At 44.2% G+C, this 27,802-nt stretch overlaps 1 protein-coding gene across 3 annotated transcripts; it reads right to left on the reverse strand.

Annotated features, from left to right (window-relative positions):
• Window positions 1–678: 678 nt before the first annotated feature.
• atg2b (autophagy related 2B) lies at window positions 679–27,622 on the reverse strand. Of its 3 annotated transcripts, none has more exons than XM_018764210.2 (43): window positions 27,481–27,622; window positions 26,303–26,912; window positions 25,587–25,749; window positions 25,068–25,220; window positions 24,331–24,433; window positions 22,132–22,294; window positions 21,857–22,036; window positions 21,637–21,733; window positions 20,446–20,625; window positions 20,069–20,220; window positions 19,733–19,844; window positions 19,221–19,473; window positions 18,643–18,793; window positions 18,433–18,525; window positions 18,122–18,310; window positions 17,525–17,798; window positions 13,945–14,053; window positions 13,657–13,852; window positions 13,275–13,417; window positions 12,948–13,105; window positions 12,246–12,412; window positions 12,000–12,150; window positions 11,374–11,576; window positions 9,729–9,809; window positions 9,119–9,225; window positions 8,937–9,029; window positions 8,468–8,538; window positions 8,295–8,371; window positions 8,040–8,210; window positions 7,659–7,791; window positions 6,992–7,191; window positions 6,475–6,704; window positions 6,217–6,334; window positions 5,712–5,906; window positions 5,496–5,597; window positions 5,032–5,110; window positions 4,284–4,476; window positions 3,704–3,773; window positions 3,336–3,418; window positions 2,191–2,312; window positions 1,836–1,990; window positions 1,529–1,678; window positions 679–931 (listed from the first exon to the last, which is right to left on the reverse strand). In XM_018764210.2, the coding sequence occupies exons 2-43, from the start codon at window positions 26,462–26,464 to the stop codon at window positions 701–703; spliced, it is 6,213 nt and encodes a 2,070-aa protein (XP_018619726.1). In that variant the 5' UTR covers window positions 26,465–26,912; window positions 27,481–27,622; the 3' UTR covers window positions 679–700. The 3 variants fall into 3 exon arrangements, with proteins under 3 accessions (XP_018619726.1, XP_029114132.1, XP_029114133.1); XM_029258299.1 differs by having other exon boundaries at window positions 4,284–4,491; XM_029258300.1 differs by lacking the exon at window positions 27,481–27,622 and adding an exon at window positions 27,356–27,457 and having other exon boundaries at window positions 4,284–4,491.
• Window positions 27,623–27,802: the final 180 nt, after the last annotated feature.

The raw sequence follows: 27,802 nt of genomic DNA on the forward strand, positions 1-27,802 counted from the left end.
GCCGGTGCTTGTGACAACTTCCCTTCCTTTTATAGGTTATAACCTTCTAAAGAAGACAATTTTGATGTTAGGATTTTGGTACAATTCAGCAGAGCCTACAGTACAGATAACCACACAGACATAAAACGTGCAGCACAAGCCAAGATTTGTTCTTTTCCACACCAGCAGTTTAACACAAAAAAGCCGCTAAACCAATGGTCAATTTCATGAATGACCATTTTTCAGATTCATGAAGCCTTTGGGTGTAAAGAGAGACAATTGCACCGTTGTCCACGTCTCCCACCTAACGGAAAGGAGGAACATCCTTTAACAGGAGTCATGCACCAGCAACCATTTTTAGGAATAAATGGCACAGGGACCTGATCCACCCTAACTGTTAAATATTCCCACCTTTGAGCCTGTTTTGTTTAGGATCCATTTACAAGGCACTGCAAGGGATTGTGGGAAAGGAGAACACAAGCAAAACTTCACACGGTCTTAAAATGGCAAGCTAACTGAGATGGCCCTGATTTCTTCACACTGTTACTGACCATTTATCTCTAGTACTTGTCCTACTTTTAATATGCATGAAAAGCAGCAACACGACATGTATCCAGTTGGTTCAACAGCGGTAATGTTCAAGTCTAATAGAAGTCGCAGGGTGTTTTCAAGTCCTGGTTAACGTCAAACATTTCGGCACATCCATCAAAAGCGGGGGTATTCATTCCTCCCCAAGCCGCCACTTTTGGGATTCCTCCTGGCGAGCATCAGGGTGGATCTGGTTCCTCATACCCCCCAGAACATTAGAGGTGGCTTCAGTGGCTACAATGAGTGGCTTAACGACTGCCGGGGGCAACTGGCGCAGAACCCCGCCAACTGCGCCTGTCACTCCACGCTGTTCATGCTCCCGTGTTGCTGTGTCGTAAATGGTCAGTGCCGTGTCTGTGATTCCCTGTGGGTGAAGGCACACACACAAACACGCCTTAATGGGTAAAAACTGAGTACTTAAATTGTATCCTCCATGTGTCAATTCTTATGACAGAAGAAATATGTAAAATATACTGTAAATATATAAAAGGAAAAGTAAAAAAATAGTTCTGAAATACAGAAGTTTCATCACTTAAAAGAGGTATGAGCTGGTGGGCAGTGCAGCTGTGGAACACTGCAGGGTTCACCTTGGACAGTTGGTCCCATTGCCAGTTTTATGACAACCAGCTGCTGTCAACTGAAGCCTCATCAACATAAATATAATAGGGCAGTTGGTCTGAGGATGCAGAGAGATTTTGGGGAGTATTAGCAGGGAGCAGGAGTGCTTCAAGGAGTAGGGCTGGGTTTGTGTCGAGTAGGCCACTTTTTTGGTGCATGGTCTGTTCTGGTTACTACTTGTGTGTTGTTTTAAAGGGGCCAAGTCCCCATTTTACTTTAGTTTTATCTGAAAGAAAACCCCTTTGCTGGTGAAACCTGCCATCCTGTGCCTGAGTCCTGCCCACACTGTCACCTCCACCCCACACCCTGCCACACAGGATAGATTGTACTTATGCTGAAATACCTCTTTAACAACACTGTATGCCTTAGCCACTCCTTCACGGAGATCCACTGGTTGATGAGCCAGTCGGTGATGAGAGAAGCGCTTTATTCTCTTTAACTCACTCTCATCAGGTCCTGGAGATACCATGTCGTAGGCAGTCTCAGCTGCTGCCTGCACATAAGGCATAACATGCAAATATTACCAAAATTTAATACCGTTGGTTTCAGCTGTTGATCTATTTTGTAGCGCAAAGCATGGCTACCTGAGAATGAAACTACTGAGTAGAATCTGGAAGATTTCAGGGAGGTAGAAACATCAACTTCATTACCTGTACAGTGCGCACCATACGATTGGTAAGCTCCAGGGCCGCCATTGCGGTGGAGGTGCCAAAAGAGGCGGCCCCTCGCTGGATGCCCCGCACGATACGCCCATCTTTGCGGTACTGCTCAATGGGCAGCCAAACTAGATCCCTGAAGCCTTGAACTGAGGAGCGAGACATTGGCATCGCAAACACCATAACACATTGTGAAGCAGAAGGGCTATTCAACAAATCCACCCACATGGAAAAAAACAATGGAGTCATGAAGATGTAATATGCCATTTCCCAACACAGCTACGCTGTCTTTACCTCATTTCTACATGGGGATTACTTTTGGTTGCTCCCATACTGAAGCCCGACTTACCCAGTTGTACCAAGGAATGTATGGGCCCCACCCCGCCCAGAAGTCCTGGTAGTTGGTTCTTTCGGATATCGTTCAGCCACTCATTTATTGCGTAAGAGAAGAGCTTGTCCACCCCGAGCAGTCTGAAAGATGAGCAGGGTATACACTCAGTCTCATCTCGTTACTCTCCCTCGATACAAATAGCATGGTCTAACCTCATTGTCCATACAGCGTCTTATCTTGGTCTTGGGAGGCTACCTAGCGCCATTAGGCATAGTGTAATTGTTTGATCAAAGTGCTCTCTCACACAGACACAGACATACACTCTAAGCGCACACAATTACTACCCTACCACCACCGAAAACACATTATAAGATTTATACAACTCAAGTCAACTATGTCTGTGTTAAATCTGTCATTCTGACATCACTATTCAGGTCATGTGTGACCAACAATGAGGTTTCCTTAATATACTGTAGACAAATAATATTCTTCCTCATTTATCTGTGTTACTATGTTAAACATATGCCTTGAGTGCTGGCATCAAACTTTATAGTAAATAGTATACCTCCAGATATACTGGCCTATGTTCCAGCTGAGAGCTAAGAATCATCCGATTTAATATTTTAAGATTCAATCCAGACTGAATAAAATGCTTTGGGGAGAACTCAATGTACTTTTTAATTATATAAAACCAAAGTCATACTGGTTTAAGAAATTGGGTGTGTTCTATAGCAGTAAATTGTGAGACCATGTATGAAACAAAAGCAAAACTGAAATTAGCAGAGACCCTCATTTGGATTAACTAATATCTTAATTGCATAGCTGCTGAAAAGCTAAAAAAGATCAAATATATAATTTCTTGTAGATTAACTGGATGAAATAGTCATTTTAAACATATTTGCTTTACATAAATATATTCCTCAAATAACAAAGACTCAGTTTTACAGTATTAAAACAATAGTGATTCCTCAGATAACATGCTTAACATTATTCGAATCATCCAGTGCCTTCAATTAGCTCAATTGTGCATAATTAAGAGCTCAGCTGGGAAAAAAACAGCATGATACACCCCTGGTTTAACAACCCTGGCTTGGATGCATTTATTGACATCATTAAAAAGGTGAGATTTATCACTTCAAACAGTAGCGCAGGCAGGTACATACCCTTGACGGTAACAGAGCCGCCGAAGCTTCAGTTCTGAGCAGTTTAGCTGGGTTAGACCGATGATGATACCAGCAAACGTGCCCTGGACAAAACCCGACATGTATAAGTTTAGACATACATACTGAAACTACTATTCCACAGGTATTTCACGCATTTGAAACTATGTAATTGTTAAGACCTCATGATACATGGCTGTTATCAATATATAACTGGATCTTTATATATGTAAATGTTTTATAACGTGTGCCAAATTTTTACATGCCTACGATGAAAACCGTATTATTTCCCGGCGCAACTCAAAAAATGATGATGACTTCAGCCACAGCCTGGGCACTTTTGTCTGACATACTCACAAGCACGTACGTACCTGTTCCATGGATACGTGCTTCCCATGGTAGTCCAGACGGATGGGTACCTCTGATGTGAAGCGGAACTCTCTGAAATTCACAGCAGCGAAAGAAAAGAGCGTGAGCCACACATTTAAAACAGACCACATGAGTCTGGTTGTTAATTACAGGAGATTCATATAGGTAAATATGCATGGTCTGTAATGACCAAAATTTAGTTAACATCATCCACGTGTCATAACCAAAAATATATGTTTAGCATTAAAAAAAGAACACTAATCGGCTACCATAGCTAGTTAAGAGAACATTATTTTCAACCCAGTAGTACAGCTCACCTCAATTATTCTATATAACAAAGCACTTTGTGCAACTATCAGTTTTCTTACGGAAGGTACAATCATTACTGAGGAGACAATCATTAAAGAAAAAAATTAAGTGGTTTTACTGAAGCAGGTAGAGTTTTTAATCCACTTACTTACCCTAGGCCCAATCAAGTCAGCTGTGTTCCAAGCTGATATCAAGTGTATTACCAGAAACGAAAAGAAATTGATTTTAAGCAGTCGGGACAACTGAAGAGTCAGTTATAGTGAAAGTTCATACCTGAAGAAGATGGGCTGATCGGCGAAGGATGCAGTACCAGCACCGTCATACTCTGCGCTGCTGGGCTGGGGTGCACCGTTCTGGCTGGGCCTGCTCTGGCTCGGTACTGAGATAATGGGTGCAGGATCCTGGCCACTGCCACCCCCCTGCTTGGGGAAGCTACACGAGATGTCTGGGGCCGGAGGCTTCTTAACTGAAACACACAGCACTACAATAAAAACTACTACTGCAGTTACACTTCAGCACCACTTGCAGGGACTTCATCGCTTCATGTCAGTGTTCATCCATTCTACACTTTTTCAGTAAACAGATCTAAAAGTATATACGTATATAATATGTATAATGAAGTCTATAGTGTGTGAGTGACAGAGAATGTGTGTCTTCCACTGATGTATGGATGAGTGACCCATTGTAAGTAGTGTATCTAGCAGTGTAAGTCACTGTGGTGAATAAGGTGTGTGGGCTGATAACACTACATAGTATCCACTGGAAGTCGCTTTGGAGAAAAACATCTGCTAAATAAATAAATGTAAAATGTAAGAGACAAATGTGACACAACAGAATCCCATTATTCTAATAAATAATTTTACCTCAGGAATGAGTCTTAGGATTTGTCTGTTTTGACAGTAGCAGAATCCAGAAGGAACCTCCCTACTCAGCAGCTATTGGTTCAGCGATCAGGCTATGAATAGCCTCCGTGAACACAGTGTGCTGGATGCTCGTAACACGTGACGCTGGGCATATTTACCTTCCTGGTCGGGCGGAGCGAAGAGCTCCACTTCTGCAGTGAGGCTAGTGAAGAAGTCCTTCAGGAAGAACAGTGCATCCTGCAGGCACACATAGGAGGGGTTGAAACATGGAGACTCATGCAATGTTCTTATTTGTAGGGTTAAAATCAGAAGCTTTCCAAAAAGGCCACAGTTACTTTTCCCCAGTACTTAACAGCAGAGACTTTAACAATCCAATTTATACTGGATACAATGTCTTACCTGGCTCAGTAAAATTACATTACCATGTATTTGTGTGGCTGAAGCTCTAATACACAGAACTCAAAAATGCATTTTGTGCCAATAATTAGAAAGTAACTCCATTATCTGAAGAGCACATTATCATTATCTTTCGTATGCCAATGGAAAACCGTTAAATTTTATTATGAGTATAAAAGGTATGACTAGTGATTATGGAACGGCAACCTTTCTCCATATGGCCCACCTGATCAATGTTGAGGCGGAGGGGCATCAGAGAGACACGAAGGCAGCACTCCTGGGGGGCATGGCCTGCTTCTGGACATAAGTGCAGTGCTTTCACTGTCAACTGACATTTGGGGGAGGGGAGAGAAAACATTAACCTTCCACAAACCTGTGACAGATGCATGGATATTAAGCTGGCGGAGAGGGGTGATGAAAAGGGTTTTGACACCTTCCTCACCATGTTAGAGTGGGCTTTGCGAGGCATCTCCTTGCTGGAGTACAGGTAGAGAAATTTGTTCATCTGAGAGCTGGCCAGTCGGTCACGTATCTCCAGGTCCTGGACTATAAACACTTGACGGGAGGCTGGCTGTTCAGCAGGCCCAGAGCTGGGTTCCACCCTACCTTGGGGGTACACTTCATGCTGGAACTTCACCTGGGACCAGACAAAACATTTTTACGTTTATTTATTTATTTATTTTGCTAACACTTTCTTCCAAATTGACTTACAATATTAAGTCATTTATAGTGATTTACCTATTTATACAGCTGCCTAATTTTTGATACAATAATTCAAAGTGGGTACATCTTTCTCCCTCTACTAGAGGTGGAGAGATCTGAACCAATACATTACCTGCTACCCCTCTATTTTAGTACTTTACCTAAGTAAAAGAGATGGACAACACACTTTTTTAGATTAATGATGCAAGACAGAAGCACAGATTGTGAATGTAATGTTTTCCTACCTTAGTAAGTTGTATCTCCATGAGCACATCGGGGTTTCTCCCTCGTCCACCTCCTATACGGCCCACTGACCGACTCTGTCTGATTGGGGTTTGCGAAGGGGAGCTGTGGGGGGTGCATCTGAATTGAGGGAGGAATATTCATCAACACTGAACACCCTTCGTAACGTCTCAAAATCCCTTCAGAGAAATGTTTCGTACAGTAAACATGCATTCTACAGTTACAGTAAGAAGCTGCACACATATGCCAAGCAGACTCACCCCCGGCTCCTGGCTGGGGAGGAGATAAATACTCCACTCCCAAAGTCCTTCCCCCCGTAAAGGTGCCAAACTACAGAGATCTCCTTGATCAGATAGCGGACCTCTGGCACAGGAAAGTGCAGCGGGCCCCTGCTGGAGTCCGTGCGGCCCAAGGGCTGGCTGAAATGGTTATCCCTGATCTGGATGGGCTCTGCGGTCAGCTTATTCACCACTGGCTCCTCATCCCGACCCTGGGCCCAGCACAACACACCATGCGGCTTATCTGTGGTCAATGTGACTAAACAAAGAAAGCTTAAAACAGTAGTTTATGCCTTTAGAAGACCGCAAGACCATTCAATGATCAGGTTTTACAGAGCTGTTGTGGTGAATTCATATATCAAAACTTGATGTGTCGTCTTATTGTTACAGAAGACATCAACAGCTCAAGATTTCTTGCTGCACCGTTATGTCATTATTGTAGAAGTCTTCATCAATGGAAGAGGTATGTGAAACACCTGAAACACCCAAAATCCCTTACAGCTGTTCCAGATCCTGGTGTCTCCAGGATGCAGAAGTCTTCACTGTCAGGGGCAGGGTCCAAGGTGGCTGTATAGATGAGGGGTGTGTGATAGACAGGGAAGGTAGGGCTGGGCTCCTGAGACATGTTTCCGCTCTCATCCGGGAACAGAAAGAGATCGGAGCGGGCCGGTTCGTGCTCCTGAGAGAGGTCATGGATTCCTGCTCAGGACAAAAGAGGGGTCAACTCTTACTTTCCCAATTGTCACACATCCCCTGATCATGTTGAAATCACACTCAATTAAAAAGCCAAGAGAGAAATTGTTTTGCCTTTTGCAAACACAAATCAATTATTTTTAGATATAATAATTCAGTCCACACTGTTCAATTAGATACACAGCTATTGTTGTACAAGTGCTGGTGTGAATAAATCTTGAAGAAAGAATGCCCCCTTACCATATAGACCATTTCTACAGAAAAAAATTACACACACACACACACACACACACACACACACACACACACACACACACACACACACACACAAAGCTTGTGATTTTTTTTTCTTTCTCCTCCTGAAACATTAACATTATGAAGAGCCTCAAGACCAACATCCTGATACTGACTGATGCTTCCCATCCCAGACCCAGTGGGTGGTTTTGCAAGGCTTCCAGTTGATGTACTCTCACCATTCTGGTGTGCGGATGTGGCCTGCTGGCCATCTGTGTCTTCCATGGCCTCACTCATTAGGTCCTGCAGCATCTGCTGCTCCGCTTCCGCGAGTGGAGGGGACTGAGAAGGGGTTTTTGTGGGCGCCTCAAACTGCAAGGGTCACCAGAAGTGCATCAGCCACATTCCTCATAACTTCAACCAGTTCTACCAGCAACACTACCACTCCTTGCAGAGTTGCAATATTCAAAATAAGGCAAGAATAATTAGTATATGAGTAATATAATCTTAGGTGATAAAGACTTAGCTCAAACAATTATTCTCATTGAAAGCAGTTCAATTCTGTGTGAGTATTTAATACCCTAGAAGCAGTTTAACATGAGCTTTAAGATATTACTGACCTTGGCTCTATGCTTGGCACTGCTACTCTTGCCCTCCAGGCCAGGAGGTGGCAGCAGATCCCCGTAGCTAGCTATGTACTGAATGAGGTTCATCAGGGCTGCACATGAGTCTGAGCAGGTCCTGATGTGGATGACATCACTGGAGCAGCGCAGCTCAAACCTAGGCTCCGTCTAGCAGGGGAAAGAAGGATAATTTGGAGATGGATACAACACATCTTGAACACAATACAAGTGCACAAGTAGTGGCTTCCCTACCCTTTGGCTGTCACCACTGGGTTTCACTGCTGTTATCCTCAGCTCCAGCATACCCATGTCCATCACCTGCACGTAATCTTTTCAGAAAACACACACATCAATAGTCTGAGGCTTTCATATTTTACTCACTGTGTTTGGACTTGCTAACCAGCATTTCAAGTTGACTGGCTTACCTCGAGAGAGATTTACCGAAACCACGTTGCATTTGTCTGACAAAAACAAAGCAGCTTCATCCAGGATGATCCTAGAAAACACACACACACACACACATTTTCAGAACCGCTTGTCCCTTACGGGGTCACGGGGAACCGGAGCCTACCCGGCAACACGGGGCGTAAGGCCGGAGGGGGAAGGGGACGCACCCAGGACGGGACGCCAGTCCGTCACAAGGCACCCCAAGCGGGACTCGAACCCCAGACCCACCGGAGAGTAGGACTGCGGTCCAACCCACTGCACAACAATGTATTCTAAATTCCTGAAAGAAGAATGTTATACTTATCTTGTCTAAATAAAAACATCAAAAGAGAAAACATGACTTCACAACTCTGAGCCCATAAAACTGGGTAACTCTATTATGTATTGAGTATCACTGAGTTACGTTCTTTATTAATTTAACCAGATGCTTGTATCTGTAGCTCCTACCTTAATGTGGAAGAAGAGTGGTCAAGGGACACACTGCTAGAGATGCTGAACGTTTCCACTGTGAGCAGAGATCTAATGGGAAGGTAAAGAGGTCTGGAGACAAAGAAAGGAAATATAACATTAAATATGCATATAACAGAGATGCATCTTTAATGTCATATGTGTTAGTCTGATGATAACACCTGTAATCCAGGGAGCAGCTCCAGAGGTGCAGGTGGAAGGTGGTGATTGACACAGGAGGAGTGTATCCCAGTACTGGCTCATCAGACACATTCAGGAAATCTACAATCTATACGGAGACAAATGCAAAGTAAACAATCTAATCTGAAAATGAAATGAAAGCACAAAAGATAAATCACTGATGCCTTTCTCAATTTGCAATCTGTTACAACTAACTTAGGTTTAATTAAGAAATAAATCACATATAATTTACAGTAATCACCAAATATATATTATGGTTAGTATGTAACATATTTACACATACACACTCACCCCCGATGTTCGGTCTCCTGATAGCTGGGTATTCATGTATTTGGTCTGTTATTAATACCACTTTCACTAATATCGGTAATCAGTTTTTCACTGAGCCAGTCTGGGCAGGCGACAATTTAGGCCTGACGCAATAAATTGAATCCGCATTTGAAAGTTGTGCCAAATGGCTGTGTGAATGAGACAGACTGCATTGCGAGTCTCACTGGGTACCCACATGCTGAGTGTTATAATTAGTATGCAAGTAATGTAATTAGTCAGAAAACTCCCAGTAAGATTTGGTAAGGCAGTACATCGTTTTACCTGGTCATACCAGCCCAGGCTGGAGGGAACAACACGGTGCTGCAGAGTTGCCCCTCTCACTCCAACGGCAATCAGGAACTCCTGCAGATACAGATACGTCTATGATAAGGACAATGGGAGCAGGACGCACCCCTCACATGGTCTCTGATACTGCTCAAACCACTGATAATATCCAGTCATGATCTCATACTAGTCAGACGGTTGTTATTGCTGCAAGTAATTAAATCACTCCTTCTCTGCATTTTTTTTACATGCATTTTCCTCACATCAATTATTTATAGGTCAATTACACAACACATAATTCTCATAATCTCCTTAGCAAAAAAAAGATCTATTCTCTAAATTCGGTATTATATTCTCAAATTTAATACAAAACACTGTGTACCACATGAGGGCACCAGAGCATAAAAAATAGCAGAAATACAACACTTCCCTGTGAAATGTGAAGTCCCATTGTGTAACCCCTTGACAAGAGCTTTCAGCACCTTTAAAATCTATATTTATATAATTCAGTCCAGGATTTCATAAACTAACTTCTCAAGTGTTCTTGTTCAAGTGTTAGAAGACTCTTTTCTCCAACGTGACTTCCAACTAAATAAATGTAAATGGTCTTAATGATAAGCACAGATAAACCAGGATCTTAGCTAATCTGTTCTCTATATTTATCCACCTATTTGGCTTTAAAATGTGTAAAAGTTGACCAGTGTTAAAATATTAAGACGAGGAACCACGTCTGTTCTGAAGGCACAGCTATCAGTAGAATTTTAAAGTCAACTTTTCAAAATGGGTCATGGTACCCTTTACAAAAGCTTTATCAACAGGACCCGCATACCAAATTAGGTAAAGTTGCCTCACCTTGTTCTGAAGTGACACATTATTCAAACTTTTTAACACTAGTGCCAACTGATAAATGTCTCTAGGCAACCATGAGACCCGTCCATCTGCGGAGAGAGGAGCAGGTCGGGACCCTACCTACACCAAAGCGCCTCCTCAATATAGGGCACAGCTGAGGCCAGTGAAGCGAACATGCTGTGCTCAGATGCGTCCCTGTGAAAAAGCCTTATCACCTTTTTGGTCGCTGGGTGTAACAAAGGCGGAACAGTAGTATAAGAAAGTGACTGTATGAGTGAGGCTTCTCTGTTAGCCCAGGCCTGGGTGCTCAGACTGCAATTGCGGGTTATTTGGATGGTGGGTCTGTGGCTTTACTTCGCATATGCAGAGAGCCTCTCTGATAGAGGTCATGTGAAGGAACTCTTTATGTGCTGCTTAAATATAACAGTCATCCAACATCTTTCAGTAGTTTACTATCCACTCTAGCATGGCCACTGCCTCTTGAAAGCCTCTGGTTGGTCAATCACATTAGGATATAGCCAGCAGGTTACAGCCTCTTGAAAACATGTCCTTTGTCAACCATGCAAAGACACTCATACTCATTAACATATCTCTGCGAAATTTTGAACACAAACTTTAATACCAAATATTATAAAATTATGACTATAATTGCCAGAATAAACAATAACAGATGCCCAAATAAAACAATGCCCATCATATATACAAATTACTATTTAAAAAATAAATATAGACCTTACTTAAATAACAGAGACAAGATGGTTTGTTTCTTCAGAAAGTTACCTATGAGGCTTACCTTAATGTTACGCTCTACATTCTGGGAACTGATCTTGACTGCAACAGACAGCATGCTGTGGGCCTCCAGGCCAATGCCCTCTGGTGGGGAAGGTCTGCCCTGAGATGTCTCCTCTGACCGGTAGATGACTGGCTCCAACCAATGAGGGCGCATCTTGCTCGGCAGCTTGATGTCCATCTCAGGAGCATCTCCATCCACCATACCTAAAGAGATGCACATTGGGAAATACACACATGAAAGCATTTCATAATCAGCATCAGGAGTGTCATACTCGTTTCAAACAACAGGCTGAATAGGAGTCATGGCACCTGCTGTGGGGGTTAATCGTCATATCTGTGTAACAGTGGCAATGACTAGCAGAGTGGTGGTTAACTTATTTACCTATACTCCTATAATAATGGATCACTGTAGCACTGCCACCTTACAGCACCTAGGTGGTGCAAGAACATAGATTTTATCCCTGCTCAGTCTGCGTGGAATCTGTATATTCTCACCGTGTCTGCGAGTGGTGACATGGCGAGAAAATGCAAACGCCACGCAGAAAGAACAGAAATCGAACTTACGTTCTCTCGCACCTCCCAGGCGCTGTGAGGGACAGCCACTCTCCACCAGATATCAGTTCTTACCTTGATGATAGAGGCACAGGTTACTGGTGTGGAGACAGACATAGTGCTGGTCCTTGTGTCCCTCATACTGAGTCACACTGAAAAGAACCCCGTTCTCCACTTCCATCCAAAACTCCCCATGTCTGTGTTTCAACATGGTCTTATTTTCCTCCTAAAAGAAGAGCAAAATCAAAAGGACTACTTTGTCACCAAAAAAACTGCATAAAAAAGGAAAATGTCACGTGACTCCACACTATATCGCTTTACCTTGGTGTGGGTGTACAGTGCAACCAACCCATGACTGACACTCAGGATGACTGAGAGCAAACTCTGGGAGGTTTTTTGGGCCTCGTGTTTCTTCTTCCTCCGTGATCGGAGTCCGAGGTCGGAATATAAATATTGTATGGTCTCATCCTCGGACCCACTCTCTTCCTCTGCAACCATAAACAAGGAAAACTCGATACTGGATACATGCCTTAGCAATACTGAAACGTGCCATTCAGAATTCATGCATTTAACCTGCCTGACCTACAGATCAACACATCTTAGATATGTATATCCTGTATTTCCTTTTCCCTGTGTCTTTTCTGCTGAGGTTTCACTGTGCCAAAATGACACGCCAATGTATTTTGTGTTTCAATTAGCTTATTGTAAAGAAAACAATATGCTTTTAGACTTGGAGGCAGCTGGTAGCGTAGCGGTCCTTTACACCCAAAAGTTGCAGGTTTGAATCGCACCTCCAGCCGTAGAATCCCTGAGCAAGGTCCTTAGCCTAAACTGCTCCAGTAAAATTAGCAAGCTGCATAAATGGGTGAATAATTTTAAGTAGCTTAACGTTGTAAGTTACTTTGAAATAAACTGTCAGCTAAATGAATAAAAGTAAATATAAAACAGCTCTTGTATTAACATGAATAAAATTAGAGTCATATGGTTTGCAAGGATGCTAACAAAGTGAGGGGACCACAGTACCCTCGGGGGCAGCCGATCGGAACTGGCTGAAGCTGTCCTTGCTGTAGGTGTTGATCAGTTGACTGGCTACCGACAGCCCCACACCATACGTCATGTTCTCCACAGTCTCTACAGGTGATGGGGCTGTGGGCTCCCACAGCAGCAGGTCATTGTTTATCCTGATGGGATAAACAGGAGATATTACTATTGTCATCATTACTACATTTCCTTTACAGAAAACTACAACTTCAGGTCCCCTCCTGGGATTTGGTCAGACAACGTGCAGGTTACAAGCCCGTGTTCTTAACTTTTTTATCACCCATTTTGTAATACTATACTGTACTGTACCTGTTATGCAGCTTCTCATAAAAAGCCTTGCTTGGAAGCAACAGCTGCACATTTGGGAATGCCAGCTCCAGGACGTAGCGTGAATCGCTCATTGTTTTTTCCTGAAACTCCGTCATCTCACCCACATCCCCTGGCATGATCATCTGTAGGAGGGGAGAGGGCTCACCAAAGGTTAACAAATAATGAACAGTAGGCATGCAAACTGAAAACCTAATGCTGCAGAGTATTAGGTGGTAAAGAGACAAAGCAGGTTTTCTATCAAGCAGCTATGTCGACAGTGAGAACGATAATTTTTGAAAGAGCAAGAAGAGCATACAGAGCAGACATGCGAACACAAACATAAGGTAGCCGCCATCTAGGCAGACAATGGAAATTTTCTGACCTCCTCGTTTTCATACATGACCCGTCGTGAAGAAAAGGGAGAAGGTTCTGGCTTTCCAAAATCACAAACATCTTTCAATGAATGTGCGCCACCCTCCTCCTCCTCTGGGGAGTGCCCCTCAGGGCCCTCTTCCTCCTCAGCTGTGACGCGCTCCAGAATGGAGTGCACAGATGTGGGGTTCACCCGCAACACGACCCTGTGCAGTGTCACATAAGTGCTAGGTCAGAGCTTCTTCGACAAGGCCTCACCCATGACAAAGGAGGTAGGTCCATGAGAAAAGACAGCTACCTGGGCCAATCAAATTTTTCACTGTCTGAGGAGGTCATATCCCCATCCATGGCATGGGACACACAGAGAAACCTGGTAGCCATCTGATCACCGTCATCCTGGAACTTTCCTGTAAGAAATGGGAACATGTTGTAATAAATTGGTGGTATAGTGAGTAGCGGTACCGTCTCACAGCACCTGGGTGGTGCGAGAGGACATGGGTTCGATCCCCGCTCAGTCTGTATGGATGTATAGTTGGCTCCCTGCTCAGTATCTCATCTGACACAACAGGTGTGTAAAGACCAATTCTATATAGGTTGCTTTAGACAAAATCATTTGTGCAGTAGAAACACACAAATAGTGCAGGTGCAAAAATAAGTGAAGCCCAAATTGTGTTGGTTAAACCAAGTAGGTAAGTATGACCTGGTGGCACAGCGAGTAGCGGTGCTGTCCCACAGTGCCTGGGTGGTGTGAGAGAACACGGGTTTGATCCCTGCTCAATCTGTGCGAAGTTTTCATTTATTCTCTGGGTTCTCTGGTTTCTTCCCACCATCCAAAGACATGCTGTTGATGTTCCCCCATAGTGTGTGAGTAACAGAGAGAGAGAGAGCACCTCTGGAGCTGCTCCCCGGTTCAATTCCCCCCCTCAGTCTGTGTTGAGTTTGCATGTTCTTCCCACGTCTGCGTGAGTTTCCTCCAGGTGCTTTGGTTTCCTCCCACAGTCCAAGGACATGCTGTTCAGGTTCCCCCATAGTGTGTGAGTGACCGAGTGCGTGTGTGTGTTCCACTGATGTATGGACGAGTGACCCATTGTAAGTACTGTATCTAGAAGTGTAAGTCACTGCTGTGAATAAGGTGTGTGGGCTGATAACACTACACAGAGTTCACTGGAAGTCTCACAAGATAGAACAACGATGGTCGGGAATGTTTACCCACCAAACAGCTGGGTCAATCAAGTCTTTCTATTAACACAAGATGTAGCGTAGCCCAGCTGGGAGATTTCAAAGCAGATGTGAGTAATAATACAGAAACTGGAAAGAATGGCTTGCCATTTCATCTGAACCCAAAGACCTAGGTGTTACTGGACTTCTCTGCGACTCACAGATAGGCCAAAACAAGCATCATGTTCAAGACCATGGTAGATCACAAGTGTACTTGGGTAAATGCTGTCACATCTAATTGAACTCACAGCAACCACTCTTGACAAGGGAGGGTGCAGAAGTGGTTTACCACTGTATTCCTCCATGCATCTCTTTGGTTTGCAATCTTCACGCATTCTGCTCTAGACTACCCGCTAGGCACTTGGTACTAGACCTTAGGTCTAAAGTCGATGACTGAATTTTTAGTTGTCTTCTGATCTGAGGCCAAATGCTCTAGACATTCGGGTGAAGAGGAGTACTTAGCTTTCAACCAATTAACACTTGGGTAAGAAGATGGATCAGGCAACTCGGGAGACTGATGGACAGTCCAGGAAGGCCCAAGTTAGTATTAAAGGTGTCCTGGGAAGGTGAAGTAAAGGCCTTGTCGTTGATTTGGTTCAAATAGACACACAGTTTGAAAGATCAAGGCCTTTTTTCCTTCCAAGTATCTGTACAAACAGCATGCTGAGAGACAACTCCAAAGAGAAGCTCCCTGAACAATGCATCTCATCGATACATATGTATACTGTATGTTATGCTATAAGGGAGGGTACATGAATATTCATATCCACCAAAACACAGCACCAGTGATGGATGTACATCTTAGCGAGTACAAAGGGTGAGTGCTGAAACAGTCTGTATGAGACAACTTGCAGGTAGCACAGAGATATGAAGAACAGAGGGGTCCAAGGGACAACACCTTTGGCTAGATAACACCAATCCCATGTCATGACCAACCTGATTCCATCACACAAAAGACAAAACATCTGCTTCATCATTCATTTTCTCTCTCAGCCTCAGTTCGTAATAAGATTAACTGCCACCTCCGGAAGAGCTTCTCCTGCATTCGGAGGGAAATCAAGGATGCAATATCTAAGCAGATCCTGTTCAATACTGCTATTTTGGATATTGCCGCAAGCAGCTGTATGTGTAAAGCTGTTGGGGGCTGTCAGTGATAGAGCAAGAACCCATTAGTGAACACCGATCGAAAAAACAGCTGTAAGGTTAAAGGAGATCTACTACTCAAATGAGCATGGGGAGCGTTCCTGGGTCCTACAATCTCCCATGACCTGAAGTGAGATACCTATATTGACTCCATCGTGAAAAGGCCCAACAGCTAGTGTACTTCCTTCGCCAACTGAAGCAGTTCAACCTGCCACAGGACCTGCTGATCCATTTCTACTCAGCCGTCATTGAGTCTGTCCTGTGCACTGCTATAACTGTCTGCTCTGGCTCGGCTACCAAATGGGACAGAAATAGGCTACAATGGACAGTCAAGACGGCTGAGAGGATCATTGGTACACCCCTGCCTACCCTTCAGGTCCTGTACAAGTCAAAAATGAGGAAGCAGGCGGGAAAAATCGTCACTGATCCTACACACTCTGGGCACAAACTCAACACTTCTCCCCTCTGGCAGGTATTACAGAGCACTGTCCACCAGAACGATCAGATACAAGAACAGTTTTTTCCCCCTCAGGCCATCACTCTCATGAACAGTTAACAGTCCCCTATAGGTCTCCTGTCAGTGCAACAATATCCCATTACTTTTTTGTAGTTTACTTTTTTTTGCATTTTTTGTATTTATGCTACCATTTATACTCTTGTGTTTATATATTCTAAATATGTCATTTATTTATTCTGTAATCCTGTGTCAGCTGTTTGTTGTCTGTAAATACTGGAAGCATCTTGAACCACAGCAAATTCCTTGCATGCGTCAGCACACTTGGCCAATAAAACTCATTCTGATTCTATGTGTGATATAGCCAGGATGAAAATATGCAACTCAAAGACGGTTATTGCTCTCTGTAGGTTGGGGGAGCAGCTGTTCCAGGTAGAGATATTTAAGTACTCCCTGTTCCTTCTCACAAGTGACAGTAGGGGGAATAGCAAGATGGCTTGGTGCAGTTACTGCAGTAATGTAAATTCTAAATACTTGAATTGACATGGTAAAGTGTGAGCTGATTCCTCAGACAAAGCTTGCAATTCACTGCTCTGCCCTCACGTACAGTCACACGGCTTTGGTAAAGACCGAAAGAAAAAGGCTGCAGGTACATGCAGTACAAATTAGGTTCCTTTGCAGGGTGGTAGAGCTCATACTCCCTGACAGGGTGCAGTGCTCAGCAGTCAAGGAGGTCTGATGAAGTCACTGTTCCTCCAGACCAAGAGGTGATTTAGGCATCTAACCAAAATTTCAACTGGGTGCTCCCCAAGGGAGGAATACCAGGCACACCTCACCGGAAAGAGGTGCTGGAGATGACTCAGGACATGGGGAAGATGATATATATTTCTATAGCCAGGAACTGCCTGGGGATCTTACAGAAAGAATTGGAGGTAAAAGGGTGGTCCTTCCTGCTTGGTTTGCCATCAGTGCAACCATCACCTGGATAATCAGCTTGAAAATGGATGGACAGATGGTAAAGGGACTAAAAAATAAAGTAGCTACAAACATCCCAGTTACTCACCAGTCAGTTCCCTGAAGGTGAGCTCCATCTTGGTCTGCTCTGATGAGCTGCCCCCTGTGAACTCAGTCTTTAACTCCAGGTCTTGCAGCTCCAGGCACAAAGCCTCTTTCTGCAGGGACTTCTTGAACCAGGGGCCCCTCTCTTGGTCAGACCGCAGGTCTGGGATGGGGAAGCGCACGACGAGGTTCAGCACGGGCGCATTCACAGCCACCGAGATGTGGCAATTGGCAGGGGTACGAGAGTCGTCCAGGAAGACCTCTGCGAAGGCCTTGTGCTAGAATCACAGAGCAATTGTAAACAGGAAAATAATATTAAATAATTAAAAAGTGCACAAATATAAGTTGGTTCAGACCATTTAGCTGATAATGCTACCAGAAAACGCTATGAAATGTGCCATGTAGTGCGCTTTGTCGGCACCTAGACCCACCTGTCAGCATATGTGAGATGAATGGTCTGTAGAAATACAAATCACATCACCCTAACCTTCACATTCCAGATTTGTGTTCGTAGAACAAACTCGTCTTGGAGTTCAAGAGCTCAAACATTCAATGAACTAAATTAGGCCGACAGAGAAAATGAACGAAGGCAAGGCCTCACCAAGCTGACATGTTTGTTGTAGGAGGTATACATGTGTGAGGCCATGGTCTCTGTGGTGGCCAGCTTCTGTGGCTGCAGCAGGGAGTTGAGCCTGTCCACGATGCTAATATCCAGCTCAGACTGCACTGGACCCAGCTCCACGTGAAAGTCTGCCTTCCGGGGCTTGGAGCTTAGGCGCACTTGCCCACCCTGTTGAAAGAGTATAGATCTCTGACAGGAGCAAACTATGCTGAGGCAGCTGACCCAATATCATAACGGGTCAAGAATCACAGAACACACCTGCAAGTTCTTGATATGGGCTCAGAGTTTACCTGTGGGCCTCTGCGCTCAACAAACTTGTATGTTAGGTGAAGACATGGGGCAGGTGCTGTATCCTCATTGGTCAAGGTGCTGAACGTCACCAACTACAGAAACATAACAAGATTGTGGAGGTTAGTCCATTTGTCTTGGCAATACAGTATTTCAGACCACTCTAAATATGTGCCATTTTAGGAAATGCAACTGAAGAGGGATTTCCTCACTTCTGTGTATTGAGGGGTGTTGGAGCAATCATCGCTGGGGAACAGGCACTCCAGAAGCTCCATCTGCCCTAGGGAGATGTCAGTGCTAAGGCTGCGCAGGCTGGAGCCCTCACGCTGCTCGTATGTCATCTTCATTCCTGCACCCAGGAACCTGGATTGGAGGGGAGGGTTGAGGGGACGTAGAAAAGGCTCATCTAATCCATCATTAGGAACAGCTTCATAAACATGCAACTTCATGTCATGCACTAAAAGTACTATGTTCAAGTCAGTGTTTTTACACTAAATCTTTTCACTGAAAGTGACTAACATCTCACCTCTTTCTAGAGCTCGATTTATTTACTAGCGCAATGCAGATTAAATATCTCGCTCAAGGGTACTATAATAGTACTGGGAAGCAAGGCCTGAGGTGGGAACATGCCCATTATCGCCTTGCTATTCATCTTATTATGTGAGCAGTTGCTTCAATGCTGCCTCTACTACTGGTACTTCTTTGGCTGATGTTAAGTGTAAAAGTGACTAAAAACTAAATGTACAACTTCAATCCCCCATCTACATAAAAAACTGGGTACAGGAAGCACCTGAGGTGGTCGTGGGGGCAGGCACTGTCAAATGTAGCCCGGGCCTGAAGGAGGTCTCCTGGGTCGATGTGTGCCGGGCCAACCCTGTCCAGCTGGGAGAAAAACTCGGAGGCCATGAGAGCCAGGGGACTGACGGCAGTGTCGGGTGGTGGCAGGGGGTCGATGTGGAGCACAGAAAACACTACAGTGCCCAGAGCCAACGTGAGCACAAGCTCCGGACGGGACTCATCACAGTGAGCCTTTGAAGAGTGCGCTGAGAGACAACCGAAAAAGAGCCAGAGGAAGAAGCACAAACAACTTCAGTTTCAACAATCATTCAAAAGCAAACTACCACTAAACAAATGGCAAGTACAAGTGGCTGAGGAAAATGAACTGAATGCACCCAAGACCTATTTTTAAAATATTCAAAAAATACAACATGGCCATCTGTTTTGTGTTTTTACTTCTTCTTTCAGAACTAATTAAAAATAATCAGGGGTGTAGAGAGGAGGTAAATGTGTGCAGGTGCATACAGGTCTGTCGCAGCAGTTTTTGTGATGGCTGGGGTTCTCGGGACAAGAAGGGAGGGTCTTGCATTGGTTTCTCTTTCTGTTTTGTGGCATCAAGGTATTCATCCCATACCATCTGAGGGGCACACATTGAACAGAAAAATGAATTAGACATTTTCTGGGGTAGCACTAAACTATTTTCATCAAACAAGTATTCAAAATTTACAAGTGCCTACATATCTATATGTAAAGCCTGAATGAGTGGAATAATTATAGCACTCAACTTACTAATCATGCAGTTAAATTTAACTCTAAATGTAACTCTTCCCCTTGTCAAATTCAGCAGCTGTCATGACTTACGGCCACATTGCCGGAGGGGGATTCTCCTGGGGAAGGAGTATAGTTGCTGTTGAGCGAAAGGTCCAGGTCCACAGTTGGTGGGTCCCCCAAGGGTGGGAGGGATGACAGGCTATGTGACATGTCCATCTCCGCCATGGAGAAAAACACATCTTCTGCTCAGACAAAGAGCAGCAACAAAGCTCAGACCTTCACTCAAACACTTAAAAGACACCAAGAGTCTTAGTTCCAATGTTCTACAAACAATAAACACAGAGCTGTTAGACGAAGCACTCCATAGACCACATCCCCAAACGCTGAAGTCCCTTAAAAACAAAACAAGGAATTGAAACGCAGAAACACAAGAAACATATCCCAATCTGGTATGTACTCATAACGACCTCGACTTGATGTAGTCCTGGTAGTCTCTGTCTCAAAGAAGTCTGTGTCTGCCAGAGGACTTGGGACCATGGAGTCCTTCTTGAGGCATCGGTTGAGCTCCATGTGTAATCGGTACTCATCTTCTTGCTGCATAGGCCGGCTCTTCCGGTCCTTTGCCAGCCCTCCGCGATCCACCACTCCTATACACCACAAGACACATCAAGGCAAGGACGCAATGCATTAGTCACCTACAGTACCTGACCAATCATACTGATATCACCGCACTTGTCAGTCGTTGGTCTTTCCATATTTCCAGAGGAGTCAGTCATTTTCTTTCATTCACAACTTACTGATTAGCATGATGGCCAAGTCTTTTATTGATAATGTCAGATACTATCCAATAGGCTCTAGAGCACCGCAACCTTGTGATGGACAAGTCGCTACTAATAATATATTATGGTTATGACATGTGATCTTGACAGAAATATTTTGTTGGTATTTATCATTTAAAGTACACTACTATATTTTTTCTGTGGTAATGAGAAGATGTCAGCGTCAGCATCAGAACTGTGTGTCTATTTTCTTGTTTCTTTCATATTTTGTCTTTTCTCCTTTCTGCCTGCCACATGACACTGTTGGAATTTCCTAATCGTTTATTACAGAGTTGAACTATGTCATGGTTACAGAAGAGCTGTCACCAGCTGCCTCTCCTGTTCTGTGCGCATCCTGTGATATGTACAATCTTAACTGTTTCACTGACCTCACAAATGGCTTCACCTGCCCTAAATGTTTGGTCAATCTGGAACTTTTCAAGCAAATGCAAGAACGGGAGGAGAGCGTAAGGACTCTAGGATATTACACTGGCTGAATCATTTCTTGATTCGATTCACCTGGACGAGTCAGCAAACTCTGAGCTGGGTTCATACCCTCAGGGCTGCTGTCCCTCCAGAGGATCTGCACACTCTGTGCCTGGCTCCTTTGACAGATTCCTTTGCTGGGTTCTCCACAGCTCAGTTTAAATACATTTAAATTTTTTTTTCAGAAAAATTTGAGATACTGATTGACTGTTAATGGGGGGGAAAAAAAAAAAAAAACCTTAAAATGAACATATCGATAGGTAAGTGTAACTAACAAGATAGAGAAGAGAGCTGGGTTTATGAGGAATAACGATGCCTTAAACTGAATTTCCTGTTATCAGGATGTGCACTCACCTGATCCAGAGAAGACCCCAAACATATCCAGGAGAAGGTGGACTTGTCGTGGAGACAGCAGCATAATCATTGAATCAATTTTCCCATCAACATCCAACTGAAAAGACAACAGTACTGTGTTATGACATAAAATTTCAAAAAGTAACTAACACAAGGACCAAAATGCTCAGTACTCTTGTATATTGAATTAAATGTGTAGGCACCATGATGTAATAGTTACCTTTGCTCCAGGCAGCGCTTCATTCTGCTTGAGGACCAGGGAAAGCTCTACCCTGCCACTCAGGCTGCCGATCTGCATGGGTCTGAATGGCGATGCTGCAGAGACAGGCTCAGTGAACTGGGGATGAGGCTCACAGACAATGCGAGGGTTCCAGCTTGGAGAGAGCTTGGCCTCGGTTTCCTAGCAGAACCCACAGAATAGGAGAAAAGACCAGGCTATATTGCTATCCCACAATTTGCCATTATAGCGGGCCAGAACAGGCCTGTCACACTTACAGTCTGAGCAGGGGGGGACTTTGGGTTTGAGCGGGCCGACTCGGAGAACTCATCCCAAAACACTGTGATGCCATGGAGCTGCAAGCTCTTGTGGGCAAAAGTGGAAGGCTGGTGCACATCCATGCCGTGGCACTCATCCCCGGTCTCATCAAAGTACACAGTCCTGAGCAACATGAGATCCGTTAGCTTTAACTGCAGGCCAAATCTCTGCTTCACAGATTCAATAGAAGCTAGAGGTTCTAAAAGTTTTGCAGATGGAACATAATTAAATATTTCAGGTTTAGCAATGAAGTACTTGACATTCAGAAAGTATTCAGAACCCTTCACTTTTTTCACATTTATGCTGCAGCCTTACGCTAAAATCATTTAAATTCATCCCCCTCCCATCTACACTAAATACCCCATAATGACAAAGTGAAAATAGGATTATAGAAATTTTGTGAATTTATCAAAAATTAAGAATCTAAATACACACACACACACACACATTTTCTGAACCGCTTGTCCCAAAGGGGGTCGCGGGGAACCGGAGCCTAACCCAGCAACACAGGGCGTAAGGCCGGAGGGGGAGGGGACACACCCAGGACGGGACGCCAGTCCGCCGCAAGGCACCCCGAGCGGGACTCGAACCCCAGACCCACCGGAAAGCAGGACTGTGGTCCAACCCACTGCGCCACCGCACCCCTCAGAATCTAAATATCACATCGATATTAAGTATTAAGACCATTTGCTTAGTACTTAGTTGATGCACCTTTGTCAGAGATTACAGCCTTGAGTCTGCATAGGTATGACGCAACAAGCTTTGCACACCTTTATTTGGGGATATTCTACCATTCTTTGCAGATCCTCTGGAGCACTGTCAGGTTTGATGGGGACCGTCGGTGGACAGCTATTTTCAGGTCTCTCCAAAGATGTCCGATTAGGTTCAATCCTGGGCTCTGGCCGGGCAACTCAAAGACACTCAAAGAGTTGTCCCTAAGCCACTCCTGTGTTATCTTTGCTGTGCGCATATGATCGCTGTCCTGTTGGAAGGGGAACCTTTGGCTCAGCCAGAGGTCCAGAGCACTCTGGGGCAGGTTTTTATTAAGGATATCTCTGTACTTTGCTCCATTTAGCTTTCTCTCATCCCTGATTAGCTTCCCAGTTCCTGCCGCTGAAAAACAACCCCACAGCATGATGCTGCCACCACCATGCTTCACAACTGGGATGATACTGCACAGGAGATGAGCCTCCAGACATTATGCTGAGAACTGAGGCCACACAAATCGATCTTAGTTTTATCAGACCAAACAATCTTGTTTCTTGAAGTCTGAGAGTGCTTTAGGTGCCTTTTTACAAACTCCAGGTGGGGTTTCATGCATCTTTTACTGAAGAAAGCCTTCTGTCTGGCCATTCTGTCCCGATCGGTGGGAGTGTTACAGTGATAGTTGCTCTTCTAGAAGTTTCTTCCATCTCCACACAGGATATATGGAGATCAGCTGGACTGACTATTGGGTTGTTGGTCACCTCCCTTACTAAGGCCCTTCTCCCCCGACTGCTCGGTTTGGCCGGGTGGCCAGGTCCAACAAGAATCATGGGTGTTCCAAACTTCTTCCATTAAAGAATTATGGAGGCCATCATGCTCTTGGGAACCTTATATGCTTCGGAATTTCTTTGTAGCCTTCCCCAGACCTGTGCCCCAGCACAATCCTGTCTCTACACTCTGCAGGCAATTCTTTTGACTTCATGGCTTGGCTTTTGCTCTGATACACATTGTCAACTGTGGGACCTTATATAGACAGGTGTGTGCTTTTCCAAATCATGTCCAATCCATTGAATGTACCACAGGTTGACTCCAAACAAGGTGTAGAAACATCTCAAAGATGATCAGTAGAAATGGGATGTACTTGAGCTAAATTTCAGTGTTATAGCAGGGGGTCTGAATACTTATGTCAACATGATATTTAATTTTTTACAAATTTTCAAAAATGTCAAAAACCCTGTTTTTGTTTTGTCTTTATGGGGTATTGAGTGTAGATTGATGAGGAAAAAAATTAATTTAAACAATTTCAGCATAAAGCCGCAACATAAAAAATGTGAAAAAGTGAAGGGGTCAGAATACTTTGTGAACGCAATATATATTACATATCTATAAAACACAACGATAAATCGATTTTTTAATATATAAATAATTGTTGAAAACGCTCAATATCTGCTTACTTAGCAATTCGTATCTCAATTGCTATTCCTGTTTTGGAATTTTCTGGCACATGCTCAATCCGTAGAACAGTCTCCAAAAACGTGACTTTCACTCTTCTCAGAACTGAAAGGAAGCCAAACACAGGACATAAAAATAACACAAAAATTAGATGGCTACTGACTACACTTATCAAAGTTCTAAAATATGTATGGCATACTATTCCACAAATGGCTTCCTTTAGAATAAGCTTCTCAATTACAGGAGAAAAAACTGAAAAAAGTTCTTTGATGAAAATCAATAGAACTTTTAGAGAGTTTGGATATCTAAGGGGGGAAAAAACAATTTCCACTATTTACCTTGAATAACAGCATATTAATACCACATAAAAATAGTGCAGTGTGGTTGCAGTTCCTACTGTTGTGGACAGCATGAAGTGCCATTGTCAGAAATCCATTTGCAGGTCTTTCTCCATTTATTAGATTCATTATAAAGATCACTGATTTCACTGGCCACTTTCACTTTGTGAGGACACCAACTAAAATCCAGCACCTGGCTTTGCATACTGTCAAGGCTTCAAATCTGCTGACATACAAGTACATTTTAACAGTAAAACGACTAGGAAAGAGTGGCACTTCTTATCCAGGAAGAGCACTCTTTTGCAGATCAAAGAGATTTTTGGATATCCATCAATTTAAGCCTAAGCTCTGCTTCACATCACTTCTGGTTTCCTGAAAGTTCTGTAGGAAAAAGTTCATACCTGTTTCAATGGTCTCTGCAAACTTCTCCAGTCCCTCCAAAGGCTGGAGGCCTTCCCCCAGCTCATCTGTCAGCCTTTGGTTCAGACACTCCTTTGCAAGCTGCATGCTGCTGGTCATGAAGCTGGACCAGTACATGGGCTCTGTGCTGGAAGCTGTAAACACAACAGCTCTGAGCACCATCTTGTCAAATCTGCATTAATAGCTAAATTGTAGTTTACATTTATTTAGCAGACACTTTTCTCCAAAGCGACTTCCAATGTAGTGTCATCAGCCCACACACCTTATTCACCAAGGTGACTTACACTGCTAGATACACTACTTACAATGAGTCACTCATCCATACATCAGTAGAACACATCAACCTTGCATCATTTTTAACATTACTACTCTAAATAAATATATAACAATGTCCACAAAAAACAAAACTAGCATGACCTCTGCAAAAAAACACTGATGCTGCATACCGGTAAGAAAGAATAACATTGTCAGCCTATAGATGAAAGACCAGTTAGTCTTACCCATGCGTGGCCGGGGCCTGAATACCATTTCTAGTCCTGTGACCTCAAGGGCACAGTTCTCCTGCAGAAGGAATGCCCACGGCACTGTCAGGGAGATGGTCTTGATAAAGCCTTCGGTCACCTCAAAGGGAGCATCCACCGATTCCAGGATTTCATTCAGTGACTAAGGACAAGACACATACACCATGAGCTACTGGGTCACACTGCTACTATCTTTTGTGCATTCTGAAATCAATGAAAAGCACAGTTGCAAATATTCTAGAAGAAAAAAGCAAACTACTAAATACAATCAAAGAATACACACACAGAGTCTGAAACTGCTTGTCCCGAGCGGGGTCACGGCGAGCCGGAGCCTAACCCGGCAGCACAGGGCACAAGGCTGGAGGGGGAGGGGACACCAGTCCATCGCAAGTCACCCCAAGCAGCACTCGAACCCCAGACCCACCAGAGAGCAGGACCCGGCCAAACCCGCTGCACCACCACTCCCTCCCCTCTGTGTCAGTGTGTGTGTACAGAAAGCTGGTAAATCACACATATATGTGCCACATGGATGAGGTTAGGTGCTGGTAAAGCTCTTAGAAATGTCTAATCACTGCAATGCTCTGCATAATGAAAGCACTGCAGCACAGCTTTGCCACAGGAACTGTAAAGCCTGTTGTTCCCTTCAAGTCTACAGACATGAAAATACTCACTCTCAGACTGCTAGATACACTTACCCATTTGTCCAGAGGGACCTGTGCCAAGGAACCAGTGCCTTGATAGAGGTCCAGACTAAGCTGATCCAAACTCAGCTTCTCCTGAAGGAAGTGTCCCAGGTAGCGGTGCAGCAGGTATCTGCAAGCCCGCTTCTTTATAGACTCTGAAAATGGCCAGGGCATCTTGGCCAAGTCTGATAATATTGCTGCCTTGACAAATTGAGTTTTTTCCTTTTTTTGGGCCTATACCGCAGGTCTCAGGATAGGAAGCACATTCCGTCTCCTTGCAGACTGACGCAGTGATTTAGTAAGACAGCCGTGGGGAATCTGTCCAGTCATCCTGGCGGGTTCACTGAGCGATGCAAAACCGAGCAGTACAGCAACAAGGCAGTTACATCATTGTAGTGTCTTGGGAAGGGGGTCGATATCTCACAGCATCAACATAAGAAATCACTAAATGCAAAGGGTCCATCTGTGAGATCGATGCGATCTGCTTCCTGCTGGTAACACGAAGCCATCAAGCTTCAGGGACACACCGGAAGTGCAATTTAAGGAGATGATGCTCAGATCAGGATTCTTCACGTGGCGCAACAGATGGAGAACCAGTCCGACCAAGTCTGGGCTTCTGCATCTACAATGAATGAATAGACAGAGAGAAAACTTCACCGATCCGAGCAGAAAACTGCACGGTCCCAGTTCATAGATCACAGTGCACACCCTGCTCAGTCAAAGCAATAAACTTACGCACCACTGACATCTTAAACCTCGAGCTGAGAACTAAAATCAGGAACACTGGACCAAACATCTTCTCTGTGACATGTATATCACATGCTCATTATCACGTGTATCAGTATGTATCTGGTTGGTTAGTTAGTTAGTTAGTTACTACTGGCTAACAGTTAGTATCAGTGTTAAGTACCTCAGAGTCACTGTTACATTCACACTACTAGTATATTAAATATTATACCCAGTCTTTGAATTCATGTAAAAGACCCCCAGTCTCTTCACAAAATGTCATGCAGGTTGAGCTAAGAGTTTGGTGAATCCTGTAGAGAGTGAGACATGAACACAAACCTGGTGTAACGGAGTATTTTGCAGGTGTGTGTTCATGTAGACTAGACTAGTCAGTGTGGAGTGACACACTTGCTGCTCGACAGAATGACTCGCGGCCTCCCTAAGTAACAGAAACGACAATTCACCCGTTAACAAGAGGCAAAACTTGTCAGGTTGAACGCGGTTAAAGGACGCCGGGTCGTGGCCACAGCCGAGCTCACTGAGGCCCGTTCCTCCGCAGAACCGCCGCTCCGCGCCGCGCCGCCGATCCGGCCATCTCCTGTTTACAAACACTCTCGCGACTCCGCACGCGCGGCCCTGGCGACGCTCGCCCCGCCTCCTGCGCACAACCCCGAAATCGTCTTGCTGCGCATCTCGAAACAGTCGCGGTCTAATGACGTAGTATTCTTTCGCTTGACATTGTTAAACCAACTTTACTGCTTTCATTGTTAACAGCATGGCCATGTA

This window comes from Scleropages formosus, chromosome 15 (assembly GCF_900964775.1).
Source record: "Scleropages formosus chromosome 15, fSclFor1.1, whole genome shotgun sequence".
Lineage (NCBI taxonomy): Eukaryota > Metazoa > Chordata > Actinopteri > Osteoglossiformes > Osteoglossidae > Scleropages > Scleropages formosus.